The sequence below is a fragment of the Diceros bicornis genome, chromosome 8 (assembly GCF_020826845.1).
Source record: "Diceros bicornis minor isolate mBicDic1 chromosome 8, mDicBic1.mat.cur, whole genome shotgun sequence".
Lineage (NCBI taxonomy): Eukaryota > Metazoa > Chordata > Mammalia > Perissodactyla > Rhinocerotidae > Diceros > Diceros bicornis.
This window is the reverse complement of record NC_080747.1, coordinates 85,185,004-85,208,883: the sequence shown is the minus strand read 5'-3', so window position 1 is coordinate 85,208,883 and position 23,880 is coordinate 85,185,004. Positions and strand designations below refer to the sequence as shown.

Genomic DNA, 23,880 nt, shown 5'->3' with positions numbered 1-23,880 from the left:
TCCCACATACAGCAACTAGAAGGATGTGCAGCTATGACATACAACTATCTACTGGGGTCTTGGGGGAAAGAATAAATAAATAAAATTAAAAAAAATAATAATTATGTTGAATATATATCGAAATGATAATATTTTGAATATATTGGTTTAAATAAAATGCATTATTAAAATTAACTCCACCTGTTTTTTCTCACTTTTTAAATGTGAATACTAGATATTTTAAAATTACATATAAGTCTTCCATTATGTTTCTAGTGAACAGCTCTGGATGTCTAATTTTTATTGGACAGCCTTAGAATGACTGAGTAACCTAATGAATAGAAATTAGGAGAAAGAAGTGTTTTTGCCTGAGTTCCCCAGCAAACAGACAACTGAGGCAAAGCTTAATTGTTAATATTTTGGGGGAAGGTACAATCCCAGAATAGTGAGAATGTAGGAGAAGGGAAGTGAGGTAGAGAAAGTGGGAAAGCACCTTTGGGCAGTAGCTGGGGACACCTGATCCCATGCTCTGTGGCATGATGTCTCATCTGAGATTAGAAGTGATGATAGGAGCCAGAATCACCATGGGACTGATTGGCGTGGGCCTGGGTACTAGGGCTACTGAGGATCTTGCTGTGGTGGATTGTCTTTTCTCTGTTGAGTTATGGTTACTGTAATTTCCCATTGACAGTTAACACTGGGCATGGAAGTGGTAAGAAATGTTCCAGTGACACCCCCCGACCCCAGGCTCCAAACATAATCCTCCCTGCATTCACTAGGTTGTAGCAACTCTAGCTTCACCTGGTCCTCAGAGTGCATTACCTCAGCCAGTACATTAACTCCATTTTTAACCTGCTTGTCTGTTAGAATGAGAAACCCAAAGTGACTCCAGAGTGTTAGTCACAACTTCCCATCGAGTGGAACCCTGTACCTTCCCTGTCCCTGGACCTGAGAAGTCTGACCTAACAGAGTCAACAGTTTCCAGGACAGGAAACACAAAATGCATCAGTGAGTCACTGAGAGGGATGATGAGAGAGGCTACTCCTGCTTCTACATCTTGGTTCCTGTACCCGTGTATTCTAGTTTGGGGAGACATAGCACTATATATTGGCCATAGTTTAGTGCATATACTGCATCCCAAAGGAAAGTGCTCCAACCTCGCAAGGTGCTGTCCTCAAGCTTACACATAAGCTGAGACTTCCACAGGCCATTCCACTCTTTTTTAGGTTGGCTGCTCCTGGGTGATAGAGTACTTGGTAAAATCAGTGATTCTCAAGGTCATGAGCCCATCTTCACATCTCCTTTGACATTAAGTGAGCCTGTTTTCTAAGGCAATGTTGTAGGGATACCATTTCAGGAGAATGGCAAAGAATTCTGTAAACTCTCAGATGGTGCTAGTAGAGACACTGCAGTCAGGGAAGGCAGAACATATTCAGAATATGTATTAATTTCAGAAAATTAATGTGATGCCCCCACCAAGGCGGAAGGAGTCCAATGTAATCAATCTGCCAACAAGTGGCTGGCTAGTCTCCCTGAGGAATGGTACCATTACCTAGGGCTCAGCATCAGCCTCTGCTGCTGGCTGGTTGGGCAATCAGCAGAGGCAGTAAGATGGCTAGCTAAAATCCACAGTACCATCTGTTTGTGTACTTGATTATCAAGAGCCTCCTCTGTGGTACGTGTTCTCTTGTAAGCATTAATGTGAGACACAAACAAACCGCATGTGTTGTGCCCACCCCCTCAGTGTCTATCCACATATTATCTACCCAGACCTCCATGTCACCCAGCTTCCAGTATTATTTTTTTTCAAGGCCCTGATCAACTGAATAAGACTTTTGGCTCTGCCCAGGTGTCGATACACAACTGTATCTCAGGTCACATCTCCTTTCACATAAAGTGAAAAATCAAACATATGTCTCACAACTCTGTGCTCTTTCACCACGTGCAGATTGCCCTTCACCAGTGTCATCAGGGCTACTCCTAAGTGGGGCTGTAATGTGGCAGCAGTCCTTTCATGGCTAGTTCCAATATATATCACACCAGGCCTCTCTCAGTTGTCATAAGGAACTCCCAGTGAGGTCATCAGCATGGTCATCAGTGTAGCAGAGACAAGTGAGGTGGAGGGCTAGACCACCTATTCAAATAATTTACTAGAACTTGTGCCTGAATGTATCACTTCCTACATACAGTAGAACATTGCTGCCCCTGCCCAGCTTTATGACTTGGTTGATTTGATAATCCTCAGTTCAGGCTGCAGAGTCACTTGGTATACCATGGTCAGATGTTTTGTCTCTACTAAGACCCAATAGCACACTAGGACCTATTTTTCAAACAGAGTAGTTCCCTATGGTGAAGTGTATAGCTTTGTTCCAGAATATAAGGGTCTAAACTGTGACTCTTCTATTGGAGCTTGCCCCAAACTCCATATATCTTCCATGGATATCTCCAGCACTATCAGATCTGCTGGATCACATGACATAAGTGTGCTTTTTCAGGCCTGACCATAGGCAATTACAAAGGCTTTACCTGACAGGCTTCAGGGGAGACAGCTGTCCTCCCCACACCAGACTTGGTACACAGCCAAAGTGTTACAATCTCTAAAGGGAGTTGCAGAGGACTGAGGCCCCTCTGGCTTTTCATCTTCTTCACATATTTACATTTCTAGGCCCAGTGCCTTCATTTCCAGGTCTCTTTATCTGAGGCCTCGAGCTGAGATTTCCTTATTGAGGAGGAGAAGTGGGAAACCTTGAATACATTTATCCCTACTTGGACTCAGTACCCTGGCCCTTCCTCCCTATTCTTTTCCCCACCCCAGGGTCCATGAAACAGCCAGAACCTTTTGTTCAGGGCTCCCTCGACAATGGGACAACCCCCACATCTGTGCTGATCCACCTGACCCTCGACTGGTGTGCCATTTTATGGGGAAAGTGAAATGGGAGAAGTTGGCGTCTTCTCCAGTTTTAGCCTCTTGCTTATACTAACACAATAAGTGATTGAAGGCTTCACTATTACTTTCATTTTAGCTCCTTGTTGCTTAAATAGGCTGCTCCAACACCTGACAGCTCAGCTCTCTCTCCAGCTCAGCTGAGCCCCTGATAGGGTAGTGTTAATCCTCCAACTTTGTTCTTCTTCAATATTGTGTTGGTTTTTCTGGTCTTCTGCCTCTCCCTATAAACTTTAGAATTAGTTTGTCAAAATCCACAAAATAACTGGCTGGGGTTTTGATTGGGATTGCACTGAATCTATAGATCAAGTTGGGAATAACTGACATCTTGACAATATTGAGTCTTTCTATCAATGAACATGGAGTGTCTTTCCATTTCTTCTTTGATTACTATCATCAGAGTTTTGTAGTTTTTCTCATATAGATCTTGTACATTTTGTTATATTTATACTTCAGTGTTTCATTTTTTTTAAGTGCTAATGTAAATAGTAATAGTGTTATATTTTTTACTTCAAATTCCAATTGTTCATTGCTGGAATATAGGCAAGTGATAGATTTTTGTACAATTGTGCACTGCATAACAATGGTTCTGTCAATGATGGACCGCATATACGACAGTGATCCCATAAAATTAGTATCACATAGCCTAGGTGTGTAGTAGGCTATACCATCTAGGTTTGTGTAAGTATACTCTATGATGTTTGCACAATGATGAAATCACCTAATCACGCATTCCTCAGAATGTATCCCCATTATTAAGGGATGCATGACTGTATATTAACCTTATATCCTACAACTTTGCTATAAATTGCTTATTAGTTCCAGGAGTTTTTTTGTTGATTCTTTCAGATTTTCTACATAGACAATCGTGTCATCTGCAAAGATAGTTTTATATCTTCCTTCCCAATTTGTATACTGTTTATTTTCTTTTCTCATCTTATTGTATTAGCTAGGACATTCAATATGATGTTGAAAAGGAGTGGTGAGAGGGGGTATCCTTGCCTTATTCATGATCGTAGCAGAAAAGCTTCTAGTTTCTCACTGTTAAGTATAACGTTAGGTGTAGATATTTTTTATTGAGGAAGTTCTCCTCTAGTCTTTGTTTGCAGAGAGTTTTTATCATGAATGGGTGTTAGATTTTGTCAAATGCTTTTTCTGTATCTACTGATATGATCATGTGATTTTTATTTTTTAGCCTGTTGATGTGATGGATTACATTAATTCATTTTTGAATGGTGAACCAGCTTTGCATACCCAGAATAAATCCCACTTGGTCATGGTGTATAATTCTTTTTACACTTTGTTGGATTTGATTTGCTAATATTTTGTTAGGGATTTTTCCATTTATGTTCATGAGAGATATTGGTCTGTGGTTGTCTTTTTTGTAATATCTTTGTCTAGTTTTGGCATTAGGGCAATGCTGGTCCCATAGAATGAGTTAGGAAGTATTTCCTCCATTTTTATCTGGAAGAGACTGTCCAGAATTTGTATCATTTCTTCCTTCAAGGTTTGGTGGAATTCACCAATGAGCCCATCTGTGCCTGGTGCTCTCTGTTATTGAAGATTATTAATGACTGATTCAATTTCTTAAATAAACAATGGCCTATTTAGATTGTCCCTTTCTCCTTTTGTGAGTTTTGGCAGATTGTTTCTTTCAAGGAATTTGTCTATTTCACCTAGGCTATTGAATCTGTGGCCTTAGAGTTGTTCGTAGCATTCTTTTATTATCCTTTTAATGTCCATGGGAACTGTGGTGATGTTATTTCTTTGATCTCTGATATTAGTAATTTGTGTCTTCTTTATTTTTTTTTCTTAGCCTGGCTAGAGGCTTATTGATTTTATTGATCTTTTTAAAGAACCAAATTTTGGTTTTGTTGATTTTCTCTATTGATTTGCTATTTTCAATTTCATAGATTTCTCCTCTAACTTTTATTATTCCTTTTCTTCTGCTTACTTTGGATTAATTTGCTCTTCTTTTTCTGGTTACCAAGGTGGAAGCTTAGATCATTGATCTTTACTCTTTTCTAATATATGCATTCAATGCTATAAGTTCTCCTCTTTGCACTGCTTTCACTGCATCTCACAAATTTTGATAAATTGTCTTTTCTTTTTCATTTACTTCAAAATATTTTTTAACTTCTCTTGAGTATTCATCTTTGACCTATGTGTTATTTAGAAGTGTGTTGTTTAATCTCCCAGTACTTTGGGATTTTCCAGCTATCTTTCTGTTATTGATTTCTAGATAAATTCCATTGTGGTGTGAGAGTATACACTGTATGGTTTCTATTATTTTAAATTCATTAAGGTGTGTGGTATGACTCAGAATGTTGTCTATCTTGATGAATGTTCCATGTGAACTTGAGCAGAATGTGTATCTGCTTTTGTTGAAGGAAGTAGTCTATATGTGTCAATTATATTCAGTTGAGTGATGGTGCTGTTGAGTTTAACTATGTCCTTATAGATTTTCTTCTGGCTAGATCTGCCCATTATTGATAAATGGGTATTGAGGTCTCCAACTATATTAGTGGATTCATCTTTTTCTCCTACAGTGCTGTCAGTTTTTGACTCACGTATTTTGATGCTCTGTTTTTAGGCACATACACATTAAGCATTGTTATGTCTTCTTGGAGAATTGACTCCTTTATCATTATTTAATGCCTCTCTCTATCCTGATAATTTCCTTTGCTCTCAAGTCTGCTCGCTACAAAATTAATACAGCTACTCCAGCATTCTTTTAATTGGTATTGTTATGGTGTGTCTTTCTCAGTCCCTTTACTTTTAATCTATGTCTGTTTTTATATTTAAAACAGGTTTCTTGTAGACAGCATGTGCTTGGGTCTTGTTTTTCGATACACTTCGTCAATCTCTGTCTTTTTTTTTTTTTTTTATAATTTTATTTATTTGTTTTTCCCCCAAAGCCCCAGCAGATAGTTGTATGTCATAGCTGCACATCCTTCTAGTTGCTGTATGTGGGACACGGCCTCAGCATGGCCGGACAAGCGGTGCGTCGGTGCACGCCCGGGATCCGAACCCAAGCCGCCAGCAGCGGAGCGCGCGCTCTTAACCACTAAGCCACGGGGCCGGCCCAATCTCTGTCTTTTAATTGGTGTATTTAGACCATTGGCATTTAAACTAACTATTGATATAGTTGGAATAATATCTACTACATTTGTTCCTGTTTTCTATTTATTACCCTCGTTCTTTGTTCCCATATTTGTCTTCCACTCTTTTTCTGACTTCTGTGGTTTTTATTGAACATTTGATATGATTCTATTTTCTCTCTTTCTTAGCATATCATTTTAAAACTTTCTTTAGTGGTTGCCCTAGAGTTTGCAATATACCTTTACAACTCCACTGTCAAAGTCCACTTTCAAATTACATTGTACTGCCTCATAGGTAGTGCAAGTACCTTATGATAACAAAGTATTCCTAATTCCTCCCTCCCAGTCCCTTGTGTCATTACTGTCAGCCATTTTACTTATACATAAGCAATGATCACCAAATACATTGTTGCTGTTATTATTTTGAATAAACTGCTGTCAGATCAATTAAGAATAAGAAAAATAAACGTTTTAATTTTATTTTCACTTATTCTTTCTCTAATGCTCTTCCTCTCTCTATGTAGGTCCCAGTTTTTGACCTACATCATTTTCTTTCTCTCTGATGAGATTCTTTCAACATTTCTTGCAAGGCAGGGGTATTGGCAACATATTCCTTCACTTTCTATTTGTCGGAGAAAGTATTTCTCCTTCACTTTTTTTTTTTTTGAGGAAGAGTGGCCCTGAGCTAACATCTGTTGCCAATCTTCCTCTTTTTCTCCCCACAGCCCCAGTACATATTTGTATATCCTAGTTGTAGGTCCTTCTAGTTCTTCTATGTGGGACACTGCCTCAGTATGGCATGATGAGCAGTGAGCAGGTCCATGGGCGAACCCTAGGCCGCCAAAGTGGAACAGGTGAACTTAACCACTACGCCAGTGGGCCGTCCCCTCTCCTTCACTTTTGAAGGATAATTTCACAGGGTACAGAATTCTAGTTTGGTGATTTTTTTTCTCTTAACACTTTAAATATTTCACTCCACTGTATTCTTGTTTGCATGGTTTCTGAGGAGAAATTAGGTGTAATTCTTATTTTTACTCCTCTATAGGTAAGGTGTTTTTTTCCTCGTGCTTCTTTCAAGTTTTTTTTTTTCTTTATCTTTGATGTTCTGTAGTTTGAGTACGCTATGCCTAGGTGTAGTTTTTTTTGGCATTTTTCCTGTTTGGTGTTCTCTGAGCTTCCTGGATCTGTGGTTTGTGCTCTGACATTAATTTGGGGGAAATTCTCAGTCATTATTGCTTCAAATATTGTTTCTGTTCCTTTCTCTCTATCTTCTCCTAGTACCCCCATTAAGCATTTGTCACACCTTTTTTAGTTGTCTCATAGTCCTTGGATATTCTGTTCCGTTTTTTCATTGTCTTTTCCTTTGCTTTTCAATTTTAGAAGTTTCTATTGACACATCATCAAGCTCAGAGATTTTCTCTTCTGCTGTGTCCAGTCTATTAATAAGCCCATCAAAGGCATTCTTCATTTCTGTTAGTGTCTTTGATATCTAGTATTTCTTTTAAATTTTTTTTTAGAATTTCCATTTCTGTGTGCTTACCTTGTCCATTTGTTCTAGCATGCTATCTACTTTATCCATTAAAGTCCCTAGCATATTAATCATAGTTATTTTAAATTCTGGCCTGATAATCCAACATCCCATACTAGATTCTAGGACTTGCTCTGTCTCTTTATTTTTTTTTTATTTTTTATTTTTTTGAAAGATTTTATTTATTTTTTCCCCCCAAAGCCCCAGTAGATAGGTGTATGTCATATCTGCACATCCTTCAAGTTGCTGTATGTGGGACTCGGCCTCAGGATGGACGGAGAAGTGGTGCCTCGGTGCACACCCGGGATCCGAACCCGGGCCACCAGCATCAGAGCGCGCGCACTTAACCACCAAGCCACGGGGCTGGCCCAGCTCTGTCTCTTTAAACTGTGTTTTTTGCCGTGTAATTTTTTGTTGAAAGCCATACATGATGTACTGGGTGAAAGGAACTGTGGCAAATAAGCCTTTATTGATGTAGTGGGAGGTTTTGAGGAGAGGGGAAGCTTTCTATAGTCCTATGATTAGTTCTTAATCTTTAGTGAGCTTGTGCCCTGAGCTGTGAACTATACATGTGCACCTCACCTTGTTTTCACCTCCTTAGGGCATGCAGGATGGCTAGAGGGGCTGGAGTTTTTCGCTTCTCCTAGTTTGGTTAAGCCCTGATAAAACACCAGCAGGTAAGGCTCTGATAGAATAGTTTCTCTTTTTTTTTGTGAAAGAAAATCACAAAAATATTTATTGCATTTATTTATTGGTAATGTTTGTTTTTATGCCAAGATTGCCTTGCAATTGAATTATTAGATATAGCTGGTGGAAGATTCTTCAACAAAATTTATAGATAATATTCTTTTAAAATTCTTATATTTATATTTAACCCACAATTAGGTATTTGGGAAAAGTATGAAGGAGTTAGAATGATACCATAAGATATTTTATATATATATATATATATATATATATATATATATATATATAATTTAAAAAATTTGTTTTATTTTACTGAGGTTGTATTGGTTTATAACATTGTGTAATTTCAGGTGTACATTATTATATATCAGTTTCTGTATAGACTGCATCATGCTCGCTGCCAATAGTCTAGTTTTTATTCGTCACCATACATATGTGCCCCTTTACCCTTTTCACCCACCCCCAACCCCCTTCCCCTCTGGTAACCAGTAATCTGTTCTCTTTATCCATGTGTTTGTTTATCTTCCACATATACGTGAAATCATATAGTGTTTGTCTTTCTCTGTCTGGCTTATTTTACTTAATATAATACCCTCAAGGTCCATCCATGTTGTTGCAAATGGGACTATTTTGTCTTTCTCTATGACTGAGTAGTATTCCATTGTGTGTGTGTACATATATATATGCCACATTTTCTTTATCCATTCATTAGTTGATGGGCACTTGGGTTGCTTCCACATCTTGGCTATTGTGAATAATGCTGCGACAAACATGGGGGTGCACAGATCTCTTTGAATTGTAGATTTCATGTTCTTTGGATAAATACCCAGTACTGGGATAGTTGGATCATATGGTATTTCTATTTTTAATTTTTTGAGAAATATCCATACTGTTTTCCATAGTGGCTGTACCAGTTTGCATTCCCACCAGCATTGTAAGAGGGTTCCCTTTTCTCCACATCCTCTCCAACACTTATTATTTCTTGTGTTGTTAATTATAGCCATTCTTGACCGGTGTGAGGTGATATCTCATTCTAGTTTTGATTTGCATTTCCCTAATAATTAGTGACATTGAACATCTTTTCATATGCCTGTTGGCCATCTGTAAATCTTCTTTGGAAAAATGTCTGTCATATCCTCTGCTGATTTTTTGATTGGGTTGTCTTTTTGTTGTTGAGATGTATGAGTTCTTTATATATTTTGGAGATTAACCCCTTGTCAGATATATGATTTGTAAATATTTTCTCCCAGTTGGTGGGTTGTCTTTTTATTTTGTTCATGATTTCCTTTGCCTTGCAGAAGCTTTTTAGTCTGATGTTGTCCCATTTGTTTATTTTTTCTTTTATTTCTCTTGCCTGAGTAGACATGGTATTCGGAAAGATATTGCCAAGACCGATGTCAAAGAGTGTACTGCCTATGTTTTCTTCTAGGAGTTTTATGGTTTCAGGTCTTACATTCAAGTCTTTAATCCATTTTGAGTTAATTTTTGTGTATGGTGTAAGATAATGGTCTACTTTCATTCTTTTTCACATGGCTGTCCAGTTTTCCCAACACTGTTTATTGAAGAGACTTTCCTTCCTCCATTGTATGTTCTTGGCTCCTTTGTCGAAGATCAGCTGTCCACAGATGTGTGGTTTTATTTCTGGGCTTTCAATTCTGTCCCATTGATCTGTGGGTCCGTTTTTGTGCCAGTACCATGCTGTTTTGATTACTATAGCTTTGTAGTATATTTTGAAGTCAGGGATTGTGATGCATCCAGCTTTGTTCTTTTTTCTCAGGATTCCTTTATCTACTCAGGGTCTTTTGTTATTCCATATAAATTTTAGGATTCTTTGTTCTATTTTGGTGAAGAATGTCATTGGGATTCTGATTGGGATTGTGTTGAATCTGTAGATTGCTTTAGGTAATATGGACATTTTAACTATGTTTATTCTTCCAATCCATGAGCATGGAATATCTTTCCATTTCTTTATGTCTTCTTTGATTTCTTTCAATAATGTCTTATAGTTTTCAGTGTATGGGTCTTTCACTTGCTTGGTTAAATTTATTCCTAGATATTTTATTCTTTTTGTTGCAATTGTAAATGGGATTGTATTCTTGACTTCTCTTTCTGCTAGTTTGTGGTTAGTGTGTAGAAATGCAACTGATTTTTATAAGTTCATTTTGTACACTGCAACTTTGCTGCAGTTGTTGATTATTTCTAATAGTTTTTTGGTGGATTCTTTAGGGTTTTCTATATACAGGATCATGTTGTTGCAAACAGTGAGAGTTTCACTTATTCTTTTCCAATTTGGGTACCTTTTCTTTCTTTTTCTTGCTTAATCGCTCTGGCCAAAACTCCAGTACTATGTTGAATAGGAGTGGCGAGAGTGAGCACCCTTGTCTTGTTCCTGTTCTCAGAGGGATGGCTTTCAGTTTTTCACCATTAAGTATGATGTTGGCTGTGGGTTTGTCATATATGGCCTCTATTATATTGAGGTACTTTCCTTCTATGCCCATTTTATTGAGAATTTTTATCATAAATGGATGTTCAATCTTGTCCAATGCTTTCTTTACATCTATTGAGAGGATCATGTGATTTTTATTCCTTGTTTTATTAATGTGGTATATAGCACATTGATTGATTTGCAGATGTTGAATCATCCCTGTGTCCCTGGTATAAATCTCACTTGATCATGGTGTATGATCCTTTTAATGTATTGCTGTATTCAATTTGCCAATATTTTGTTAATGATTTTTGCATCTATGTTCATCAGTGAAATTGGCCTGTAATTTTCCTTCTTTGTGTTGTTCTTGTCTGATTTTGGTATCAGGTTAATGTTGGTCTCATAGAATGAGTTAGGAAGTAGTCCATCTTCTTCAATTTTTTGGAATAATTTGAGAAGGATAGGGATTACATCTTCTTTGAATGTTTGCTAGAATTCTCCAGAGAAGCCATCTGGTCCAGGACTTTTGTTTTTTGGGAAGCTTTTGATTACTGTTTCAATCTCTTGTGATTGGTCTATTCAGCTTCTCTTAAAATAGTTTCTCTTGAGGGCAGGCCTTGTTAGGAACACAATTCTCTGATGTATTTCAAAATGCTTCCTGTTCTCCTCCCCTTGCTGGCAGTATGAGGGAATTGTTGTCCAATCTTCAATGTTAGAACTCAGTAGAGCTCCTGGAGGCAAAACTCATGAAACTGTGGGTGACCCCCTAAGACTGGGCCCCTGTGGAGTTTTTAACTCTCAGACTTGTCCACATCAAGCCTCCAGAATTCATTAATTATAGTTTTAGGTTTTCCTACCCTCCTACTCGTTCCCATGGAGCTTTCTGCTCATGGGTTTCTGCTTTGGAATATTGTGATTCTCTGTATCCACTTGTCTATCTCTCCAATTTTGGGGACAGTGATTTGCCCTGTCACCTCAATTTTCTGACAGATCTAAGAAGAGCTGTTGATTTTCAGTTTGTACAGCTTTTTAGCTGTTTTTAGGATGGAGTGATGACTTCTAAGCTCCTTACATGACAAAACATTAACTGGAAGCCTTTTATTTCTTTTACCCATGGATTTTTTTGAAAAAAAAAAAAAAAATATATATATATATATATAGACTTTATTTTTTGGAGCAATTTTAGGTTAACAGAAAAATTGAATGGAAACCACAGAGAGTTCCCATATACCCCGTTCCCACACATGCACAGCCTCCTCCATTATCAACATTCCCCACTAGAGTGGTACGTTTGTTACCATCAATGAATCTACACTGACACATCATTATCACTCAAAGTATATAACTTACATTATAGTTCACTCATGGTGTTGTACATACTATGGGTTTGGACACATGTATAATGATATATTATGGATAATGATACCATTATGGCATCATACAGAGCAATTTCACTGCCCTAAAAACCCTCTATTTTTTACCTATTCATCCCTTTGTAACCCCTGGCAACTACTGATATTTTTCCTATCTCCGTAGTTTTGCCTTTTCCAGAATGTCATGTAGTTGAAATTATACAGTAGGTAGCCTTTTCAGATTTGCTTCTTTCACTTTTGTAATATGCATTGAAGTTTCCTCCCTGTCTTTTCATGGTTCATTTCTTTTTAGAACTGAATAATATTCCATTTCTGAATGTACCACAGTTTATGTAACCTTTCCCCCACTGAAGAACATCTTGGTTGCTTCCAGGTTTTAACAATCATCAATAAAACTGCTATAAACAGCCATGTGTATGTTTTTGTGTGGACATAAGTTTTCAACTCCTTTCGGTAAATATCAAGCAGTGTGATTGCCAGATCATATCATAGGTGTATATTTAGTTTTGTAACAAACTGCCAGACTGTCTTCCAAAGTCACTGTACCATTTTGTACTCCCACCAGCAAAGAATGCGAGTTCCTGTTGCTCCACATCCTTGCCAGCATTTGGTGTTGTCAGTGTTTTGGATTTTGGCCATTCTAATAGGTGTGGTGTTTAAATTTACATTTCCTTTACAACATATGGTGTGGAGCATCTTTTCATATGCTTATTTGCCATCTTTATCTCTTCTTTGGTTGGGTGTCTGTTAAGGTCTTGGCCCATTTTTTAGTCAGGTTGTTTGTGTTCTTATTGTTGAGTTTAAGAGTTCTTTTTATAACCTTCCAGGGGAATACTTATGGCCAATTGTCCCTAGCTTTGAAGATTAAGCAGACATTCTGAGTCATTTTTCTTCCCCTTATTATAAGTTATGTAATTACCTCATGGGATTGAAACATCCTTAGCCATGTATACCATACCATTCTAATGAGTTTGTCAAATTCATAGAGGTGAAGGAAGCATTGTCACATGGGCCACAAAGCCCTCATTGGCCTCCTGCAGCAGGACATTGACCCTACATATTGTTTAACCTCTGTAGGCTTTATTTGTCTCTTTAAACCAGGGAACTATCACTTGACCTAAATAATTCAAATTTTGGGAAGCATCACATGAGATGATCAAAATGGAATCCATTTACATAGTGTAAGGTTACAGAAATATGTGACTATTTTTTAATGTTGATTTTTTTTTATCTTTTTTTTTTTTGTGAGGGAGATCAGCCCTGAGCTAACATCCGTGCTAATCCTTCTCTTTTTGCTGAGGAAGACCAGCTCTGAGCTAACATCTATTGCCAATCCCCCTCCTTTTTTACTTCCCCAAAGCCCCAGTCGATAGTTGTATGTCATAGTTGCACATCCTTCTAGTTGCTGTATGTGGGACGCGGCCTCAGCATGGCTGGAGGTGCGTCAGTGTGTACCCGGGATCCGAACCTGGGCCGCCAGCAGCAGAGCGCGTGCACTTAACCGCTAAGCCACCAGGCTGGCCCAGTGTGACTGTTTTTTTAATCATATTTGATGTTGTGACTTCAAATTATATAAGTTGAGAAGTTTTACAACTATCTCAAAATAAGATTTATCCTTCCTGGAAATAATGGACAAAAAATTATCCTATAACAAAATGAAAACTTCATCATGTCACCTGTGCCAATCTCAATTTTAGGCAGAACACTTTTGCATTTCTTGAAGTTCTCCGTTTTCAAAGTGAAGTAATCCAAATGATGTCATGCTTGTGTCCTGGAATGAAAGGAGGAATAAGTCTCTATTCTTGTTTTTTATAAGAATAGATTCCCTAAAAGATGTCTTAATAGAACAACAGAATATATGCAAACATATTCCCTGGGATGAATTTTCCGTTGCCTTGGCTTAATGGGATCTCTGGGATTTATGAAAAAAATTCCTTTGCCACTCTTAGTGCCATAAGTCTCGTTATCAGTATTGAATAGACCAGGGCTGGCCCTTTAATGTCATGAATTATGGCATATTATTTGAATTGAGAGCTTTGTTCCTATCAAAAGTAAGAATGCTTCTGGAACGAGGAAGGCTTTGAACCAGTCAGAGCCTTCTCCCCTTAATGTCAATGGTCTCTACCAGCAAGGAGGCTACCAGCTGGGAGAGGAGAGTTTTGGTCATGTCTCAAGGTATGACAGGCAAGTCACCAAAGCTCTGTGGACCCTATCCCCTTAGCTGTAAAGCCAGAAGCTTGGGCTGGATAACCCATAATTCCCTAAGGCCAAGATGCTAGGCTTGTGATAAACACTGACTCTGAAATAGTGAAATATTGTCCTATGTCTACAGATTCAGGCAATTCTAGGGCCATTATAAAGCAAAACAAAGCTCAGATTTGACAGGGGAGAACTTCTCTTCAAAGACTTTCTCCTATTATTATTATTTTTTCCCTCCCCAAAGCCCCAGTACATAGCTGTACATTTTAGTTGTAAGTCCTTCTAGTTCTTCTGTGTGAGCCACAGCCACAGCATGGCTACTGACAGACCGGTGGTGTGGTTGCAACCAAACTGGACCGCCAAAGCAGAGGGTGCCAAACCTTAACCACTAGGCCATCAGGGCTGGCTCCAAAGACTTCCTCCTAAATATGGAAATAACACAGCTAACATCAACACAGGAATAAGTCAGGCTATTTTACACAATGTGAAATACCCTCTAAACTTCCTAGGATCACTGTTACATCCTATTGCAAAAAGGGGACTCAAGTAGACCACATGACTATGAGACCTGAAATAAACCTGTGGTATTTCTTGGGTACCCCGGCATTGTAAGGGCCAGCTATATATGTTAACTTATTTTATGCTTATAACAACCTGAAAAAGGATTAACTGTCTACATTTTCGAGTTCAGGAAATGGAGGTAGCAGAGATTTTGTGGTTTGCCCAAGTCCCACAGCTAGTGAGCGTCAGAGGATTTTAAACTTGCCCTCGCATTTGCTGGTTTTCGGAACCTCCTCTCGGGGGCTTTACAAAACAGGTCTAGTCCACCAACATTAGCTAACGTGCTGTGCTTTCTCATAGGCCCTATGCTGCACGCTGTGCACGGATCTTCTCAGTCCTCAAGACGACCCTACGAATTAGGTACTTTCAGTAACCGTTTACTCTTGGAAGGACCGGGTCCGCTCTGACACCAGCCTGTGGAGCTGCAGGAGGTGGGCGTTACCACCACCAGGTGGACCCTGCAGCTGGATGAGGGTCTGGGGAAATTTGGGGGAACAGCAGTGGTGGTGTCTTGGTGTTTCGGTTCTCCGAAGCAGTGAAGAGCCTCTCTAGCTGTGGTCTCCCCATGCTACTGTCTGTCCTTGAGCTCCCTGAGGCTTTGCCCAACTTTGCGCCCACAGATCCGTATGTCCCAATTACCGCGCACGGTTTTCGCCTCCGGTTCAGCCAGCGAAACAGCCGAAGAGTAAGCGCCGAGGAGAGCGCAGACCGCAGGGTCCGAGCCCGGAGCCGTGCGCGGCGCAGCAGGGACGGCACCCGCCACCGCGCCTTCCGCGGGTCCGCGGGCCCCGGCGCTCACCGCCAGCCGGCAGCTCCGCGGGCCCGGGGCGGGGCCGGGATCCGGGGCGGGGAGAGCCAGAGCCGGGCCTTCTTTCGAGCGGACGGGGGTTCCCTGGAGCGCGGGGTCTGGCGGGTCTGGGTGTCCGCGGCCGGCTCGCGGTATGCGCCTTCGCCTGCTTCTGCTGCTCGCGCTTTGCTGGGCGGGCCCCAGCGCCGCGGCGCGCACCCTCAGCCTGCGGGGCCGCTGGAGGATCCGCAGCGGGAACGGCTCGCTGGAGCTGCCCGGGGACGTCCCCGGTTGCGTGCACAGCGCCTTGTTCCAGCGGAGGCTCATCCAGGTACTGTGTGCGGCCCCCGCCGCCCTCGAGGGGAGCCCTGGGCCCGGGCCGTGCTCCTCCTCCGCGCATCGACTCCCCCTCTGCGTCTTGTGGTCTGGGGGCGAAGGCCGCGGCAGTCTGTGCCTTGCTGGCGAACAGGCCCGCGGAGTCGGGCTCGGTGGAGCCTGCCGGCCGCGCTGGGACGTCGGTACTCTGCCGGGCGGAGTTCAAGCGCCAACAGTCTTTCCGCCGGGCCTTCCTTACTGCAGTGGTTCGCACCGAGGCGTGTGTAGAGGACACGTTGTCGCTGACAGATTGTAAGGCAGGGGACGACTGTTTCAGCCACCGGGACGCTGCAGGGGGCATGGTCTTTTGCCAAGTGTTGACTACATTCAGTAACGTCTCAGTTTTTTATTTTCGCTTTTAGGCTTCAGGGAGTCAGATTTGGGATGGAGGCAGCGCTTGGGTTGCGGAGAATGGGACCTACAGGTGTAAGGTGAGGAATGTCAGTGCTAGTGGAAAGGCGAATGGCTGTTAAGGCTGGTTGGGATATGAAGAAAGGGCTGTTTCCTCTCAGGGCATGGGATGTGTGTGTCCCAAAAGCTGCTCCAATTTATAGACTCCTTGTGGAGGATGTTTTCTTGCTTGGCTGCCTGCCTGCAGAGGTTTGCAGACTTCCACCTTCCGCTGATTTTGCGGGTCCCTCTGCTGCACCTCGTTTTCCCATTCTTTAATCCTCTTTGCCTGGGACGAGATGTACTTGATAAATGGTGCGTGCATTGGCCTAATCCTCATAACAGCTCTACAGAATAGGTCTTCTTATCCGTATTTTCTAATAGGGAGTTATGGAGCCCAGAGAAGTTAGAGAACTTACCCAAGATCACACAGTAACTAAGTGGCAGAAATGCAGTTCTAACCCAGGCTGACATGACTCCACAGCCTGGGTTCTGCACGATGCTACACTTAGCCTGGTGTTTTGAAAAATCATGTATTTTTGACGCACTGTGGTTGACTGTCAGGAGTACCATTCAAAGTTTACTTAAATGACAGGATGGTCAACTAGGGTTATGCAAAATTTCTGACCTGGTATGCATTAGCCTTTGTTCAAGAACGTATATCAGAAAGGAAGTGAATGTTGTAAAGGACACTAACCATGGCCTGGTTTACTTTTTAAGTAAATAATTCTCAAACTTAAGTGCTTTATTTTTAGTTACCAAACTACTTGTAACATAGTGCACAGCTGACCTTGATACCCTGAGGCTTCATTTACACAGGCCTTGAGAATTTTGCAGGGTCTCTCCTTGTCTCATTTTACTGATAGAATTAAGCCAATGGGAAATAATTAGTGGTTTTAGCAAGTCAGATTATTGTTCCATGTTACAGAGCTATATGTCAAGAAACAATGTTGGGTTACTAGTTAACGAGAATGAGATTGCTTATGGTATGAAATAACTGACTTTTCCTCATGGCAGTAGTTTACAATGTCTGTTAAATCTGTTCGTAAATTCTTAGAAAAACTTTAAGTTTCAACAAGGTGGATGTGGGTGTTAAATGGTAGTCGGATGAGAGATGGGGAGGCTTTTTGGGGACTGGGGAGCTCCAGGCCTATTGACAATAATCATCAACATCAGTATCATTACTGAGTAATGAGATGTTGTTATTCCACCTGCTGTATTACAACATTCCTTTTTGGTGTTGACCTCAGAGAATATTCTATAGTTTGGAGCAGACACTGGCTCAAATACCATGTTTACATGAGAACTTGAAACATATCTTGCTGAAGTCATTTATTTATTCATTCACCTAATTATCTCATAAGTATTTACTCAGTCCCTCCAATGTGGCAGACATTAAGTGCTTGAAATTGAGTGGTCAAGAAAAAGTCTTTGTGCCAATAGACATTGTAGGGGAGAAAATAGATGATAAACAAATTAATAGAAGATATAAAGACAGGTGGTGCACTGAAGATAAATAAAGCAGGTTAAAGGAAGAGAGAGTGAAGGCTGGTTGGAAAGGATTGCTATTAAAAAAAAGTGTTTAAAGATAGCCATTTTGGTAAGGTGACTTTTAAGCAGAGATTTTTTTGATAAGGTCAGTTTTAAGGAGAAGCGCATTCCCAGCAAAGAAGAAAAAGTGATGGAAGTAGGGAGGGGAGAGGCCGTGAGGTGGGAACGTGCTTGACAAGTTCCTGGAATAGTGGGCAGTCTGGTGTGGCTGGAGCCCTGAGGGTGGGAGAGGAGGTGGACGAGTTCAAAGTAGGCCTCTAGGGCAGAATATGCAGGGCTTGTAAACCGTGGGAACACTTTGGATTTTGTTCTGCTTGTCATGGGAAGCTGCTGGGGGTTTTGAGCTTGGAGTTGCATGATTAGATTTGCCTTTTAGAAGGTCATTCTGACTGTTGTGTGAAGACGACAATGATACATCAGGATGGAAGCCTGGAGACCTGAAGGGGGGCTCCATTGCTCTTGTATGGGCGAGAGGTGATTTCTGGCTTGGACCAGGGTGGCAGCAGTGAAATGGTGAGAATGGTAGTGAGAGCACATTTTCAATGTAGAACCAACAAGATTTGTTCACTTGGGTTTGTTGATGGATTGGGTGGGCGGTGTGAGAGAAAGGAGTCAAGGAAAACATCAGGATTTTTCGGTCTGAGCAGTTGGTTAAATGGAATTCGCATTTCCCGAGAGACTCTGTGGCCAGCCTTGGGTGTTTCATAGGTGACTGTTTCCTATACAGAATCTAAATCTTAGGTGTCTAGGAGAGTCTTTTGGGCTCCCTGCTAAAGGTTATCATTCATTTTTTCAGCCTACTATTATACCACACACTAAAATAGGCATGAGAAATAAAAAAGAAATGAGTAAGACTCAGTTCCTGTTTCCTGGGGGGGGGGGGGGGGGTCACGTTCTAGTGAGGCAGAAAACCTAATACCTCTATGACATGTAAGTACTTTGATAAGGGGCCCTTGTTAAGAATGTTCCCAGCCTTCCTGTGCAATTCCTCAGTGGTGGAAGTTTGAAAAGCTTTTTTTTAAAAAGATATTCTCAGTGTGCCAAAATTAGAAAATATAGATAAGTAAGAAGAAGAAAACTTGGAGACCTGGCTTCCAGCGATAACGACTCTTAACACTTAAAACTATACTGTATCCATTCAGAATTTGTCTGTGTATACACATTTATGATAAGTATTTAAATATACAGTTTAACAACTTTTTATGCTAAATATTTTGTGACAGTTTTACAGTGCAGTAAACATATTCCTACAAATTTTATTTAATGGCTTTTTTTTTATTCCATTGTATACATTTGCCATCATGTATAATCAATCACTTACTGTGAATGGTTTTCTGACTCCATTTTTTTCTATCCTTTTTTTTTTTTAATTTATTATTTTTTTTGTGAGGAAGATCAGCCCTGAGCTAACATCCACGCCAATCCTCCTCTTTCTGCTGAGGAAGACTGGCCCTGGGCTAATATCCATGCCCATCTTCCTCTACTTTATGTGGGATGCTGCCACAGCATGGCCTGACAAGCGGTGCGTTGGTGCGCGCCCGGAATCCGAACCCCGGGCCGCCACCAGCGGAGTGCGCGCACTTAACCGCTATGCCACAGGGCCGGCCCCAACTTTTTTCTATCATTTGATGAAGATCCTTTCAACTAAATGTTAGTTAGTGTACATCCTTATGTTCTTAGACAAATTTTTAGAAGTGGAATTGCTGAATCAAAGGGTATGTACTTTTTTAGTCTTTTAATATGTACTTCTGAGTTGTTCTCCATAAAAGTTGTACCAGTTTTACACTCCCACCATCATTTTATCAGATTGCTTATTTTAGATGCTAGATTTGGATATCATTTTAAAAAACAAAAACAATTTACTGTCTAGTGAGGTTAAACACCTTTTATTCGTTTATTGCATGTTAAAATTGTTAATTTGAGGTTACTTATTCATGTTCTTTATCTAGTTTTCTATTGGCTATTCATCTTTTTAAATTTAGATATGTTAGACCTGTTGCTATATATTTTCAAAAATTTCCCATTTGTTAATGATGTATTTTGTCATATAGATGTTTTAAAGTTTTATATTTTGAAATCTTGTAAGGTTTTTTTCTTTTATTATTGTTTCTCTCTTTGGTATTATGTTTTGAACTCTCTCTCTCCCAATTAAATAAATATTTACATGTACTCGTCCTTTTAGTATCTCTATAGTTCCTTTTTTTTTTTTGGTGAGGAAGATTGTCCCTGAGCTAACATCTGTTGCCAATCTTCCTCTTTTTGCTTGAGGAAGATTGTCCCTGAGCTAACACGTGTGCCCATGTTCCTCTATTTTGTGTATGGGACACCACCGCAGCATGGCTTGATGAGCGGTGTGCAGGTCCACGCCTGGGATCCGAACCCGAGAACGCTGGGCCTCCGAAGCGGAGTCCATAGCCTAACCACTACACCACCGGGTCGGCCCCTATAGTTCCTTTTTTATATTTGAAATTTTAACCCATTTGAGTTTTTTTCAAATAGCTAATCAGTGTTTTATATCCCATGGTTTGACCAATTTTTTTGTCCACTGATATAAAACACTACTTTTACCATGCATGAAATTCTCATATACTAATATAATTTTCTTGTTCCCTCTTTTAAATTCTTTTAAAAAGAATTATAAATGTTTAATTCTTATTGTACAAAAAAATTAATGCCAAAAAACATAAAAAATAAAAGAAGGAAAAAAACAATTAAAAGCAGAGTATATAGTATATAGCAGCAGAGGTAACCAATGTAAAATTTTTCATGTGTATCTTTCCAGATTTTTCTAAGTATATACAACCAAATACAATAATATAAAAATGAAATCAATCCCTAAGATAGTTTTGTAAGTTACATCTTCATTTAAAATATATGGTGAGGGCCAGCCCCGTGGCTTAGCGGTTAAGTGCGCGCGCTCTGCTGGTGGCGGCCCGGGTTCGGATCCCGGGCGCGCACCGACGCACCGATTCTCCGGCCATGCTGAGGCTGTGTCCCACATACAGCAACTAGAAGGATGTGCAACTATGACATACAACTATCTACTGGGGCTTTGGAGGAAAAAAAAAATAAATAAATAAAATAAAATAAAATATATGGTGAACATCTTTCTCTATAAGTATCTATAAATATAGATCTAGAATAATTTTTAATAACTGCATAGACTCAACTATTAAGATGTGTTCTTACTCAAAATCTACACTTAAAAATAGAATAAAATATATTATAAATATATAAAAACATACACATATTCTAAAAAATGGTAGGCATCAGATGCTTAGTACTTTTTCTCTAAATTTCATTATTACTTTATATTCTTCACATGTAATTTGGACAAATGGTCAGAGAAGGATTTTTTGTGTGTGTGAGGAAGATCAGCCCTGAGCTAACGTCCGTTGCCAATCCTCCTCTTTGTGCTGAGGAAGATTGGCGCTGGGCTAGCATCCATGCCCATCTTCCTTTACTTTATATTCGGGACGCCGCCACAGCATGGCTTGATAAGCGGTGCATAGGTCCACGCCCGGGATCCAGGCTGCCAAAGCAGAGCACGTGAACTTAACCACTGTGCCACCGGGCCGGCCCCAGAGAAGGATATTTTTTATATGTGTAAATTTATAAAATATAAACTATAAGATTATTTGATAGCTATACATGTGATTAACAAGTTAGTTGTAATCATTTTGTCCAAGGAGCCATGAGTCTGTCCATGGAGGCCCTAATCTGTAGATTATCACTCATAAATACATTCTAGTAAAATTTGTACATCAGTGTGCATAAATGTATATTTTCAAATGTATTCTTTAAGTAGCCAAGATGAAACTGCCATGTGAATATACTTTTTAAACTTTTTTATGGTGAATTTCAAACAAATATGAAAATAGAGTAGAAAAATGAACTCCCATTTACCTATCACCTGGCTTCCACAGTTATCAACTCTCAGCTAATTTTACTCCTGCCCCTGTCTGCTGTGCCACCCTTATGTTGAAGCAGTCCTAGACATCACATCATTTCCTGCTCAAACATTTCAGTATGGAGCTCTAACCACAATACCATTGTCACCCATCTGAATCTTTTTGAAGTGTTTCAGAGAAACAGTTCCCATGATTATGGTCCCAAATGACTAAACATAAATTTATTCTTAAAGTAGAGAGTAGTTTTTCTGGTTGGTATACTAACCTTCCACAGAGGACTTAAGAATGGAATGTTTGACTTTGATCATTTTATGATGTAAAATAATCTCAAAAGCTGTTAGAAAAGGAACCATTTAAAGATCTGTATGTCTTCTAAAAGTTTGACTGCTTAAGCCGTGTGTGACATTAAGGAGATAAATTGGCTAAGGACTCTGTATTTGAAATTTAAATTTGAGCAAAAATAGTCACCAACTAATAATGTCACTCAATTTTTGGGAAGAGAGAACCATGAGGTTTTTAAGCCCTCATTTTTAAAAAAAGATATCTTAAAAAAACCCTGATTCTTAAACCTGGATGTAGGCTTCTTTGTTTGATGCCCCGTGGGGTGTGTTTAGGGCATAGGAGGATTTGCTTCTCATGCCGGACACTGGGAACCAAAGGGTCATCTGAGGATTGAATCTTGAGGTGAGTGCTGGCTGGTCCCTACCACGTGGAAGTGCATATCGCCAACCTAGTCTCGAATTCGTCTTCATTCAGTGTTTATTTGCTGTCTTCCATGTGCAGTGCACGGTCCTTGGTGCTCTCTGGTGCACTTCTTATAATTCACACAGCAACCCTGTGAAGAAGATGGCATTATTCACATTGACTGAGACTCAGAGAAGTTATAGACTAAGATCATGCATCTAAATGGTGAAGCAGAGATTCAACCCGGATCTTCTTTTCACATCCCAGATGCCTGTTGGCAAGAAGAATAAATAGTAAACAAAGGGAATCATCATTGTTTTACTTTAAAGATATCCAGTGAAGACAGTGGCAAGAGCACAATGTACTATTGTTCAAAATATACCACCAAAAGCATCTCATTTGCTGAAAGTTCTTGATAAGTGCGAGCATTTCCTGAGGGTCAGTCCACACATCACTTCTTGTCTCTTCTCTGTCTCCTGGAAGTCTTTCAGTTTCAGCCATCACCTCTGTGCCAGAATGCCTTAGTCTCTAACTACCACCCTCTCCTGATTTGTAGCTGGAAATTTTATCTGCTCTTCGACCTGAATGTCTTCATGGCATATAGAAACTCAATATATTCAAATGTCTCTTCTCTCACTCCTCCCAATCCTTAGTTTCTCTTATTTTACCTATTTCTAATAAAAGCATCAAATATTTTCTCAGTGAACGAGACCCAGAATTTTGATGCCATTTTTTTGTTTTTTTCCTCGCATATATTGTTATTTGCTGGATCTTGTAGGTCCATCCTACAACATCTTATAAGCATTTATACTGCTATCAACCTGGCTTATTGTTTTCTTTTTTAAAGAAGTGAGTTAATTTTAGTGACTTTTAGAAGTATATAAAGGATATAAATGATAAAAAATTTTAAAGCTAGGATATATAATGAGAAGCAAGTCTCCTTCCATTCCTTTCTCCTGGTTTTCCATTTCCCTTCCACAGAAACAACCACTGGTGATCAGTTTCTTGTGTATATTTGTACATCTTGTGATATATGTCTATAAACATGTAGAGACATAGCTCATATACAGATATATATATATTTGTCCCCACAAATGGTAGCGTTCTATGTAGATCATTTGGTACTGACTTTTTTCTTTAACTTACTGTGTCTTAGATACTGTGTCTTAGAAACCATTTCAGGTCAGTGCCTGTAGTAGTGAGGGAGATTGGTTGTGGAATGCTCACTGTGTGCCAGGACGGTTCTGAGCACTTTCTGTACGTTACCTCTTGCGATTTTCATACTGATCCTGGGAGGTGCTATTATTACCTCCACTCTAGAACTGAGAAAACAGAAGTATAGAGTGTTATATGAGCTTCCTAAGGTTCCACAGGTATGAGAGCTG

At 39.8% G+C, this 23,880-nt stretch overlaps 1 protein-coding gene and 1 long non-coding RNA gene across 2 annotated transcripts in view; one reads left to right on the top strand and one right to left on the bottom strand.

The window, feature by feature from the left end:
• Positions 1–13,300: 13,300 nt before the first annotated feature.
• On the bottom strand, positions 13,301–15,566 carry LOC131409833 (uncharacterized). Its single transcript, XR_009221029.1, has 3 exons — positions 15,437–15,566; positions 14,500–14,658; positions 13,301–13,808 (listed from the first exon to the last, which is right to left on the bottom strand). It is a non-coding gene; the product is annotated as an uncharacterized LOC131409833 (long non-coding RNA).
• Positions 15,567–15,696: 130 nt separating this feature from the next.
• MANBA (mannosidase beta) overlaps positions 15,697–23,880 on the top strand; it is a 128,543-nt gene continuing 120,359 nt past the window's right edge. Inside the window, exon 1 of the mRNA XM_058547586.1 lies at positions 15,697–15,915. Within this exon, the coding sequence (XP_058403569.1) occupies positions 15,739–15,915 (177 nt within the window). The 5' untranslated portion in view covers positions 15,697–15,738. The remainder of the gene's footprint in view (positions 15,916–23,880) is intronic.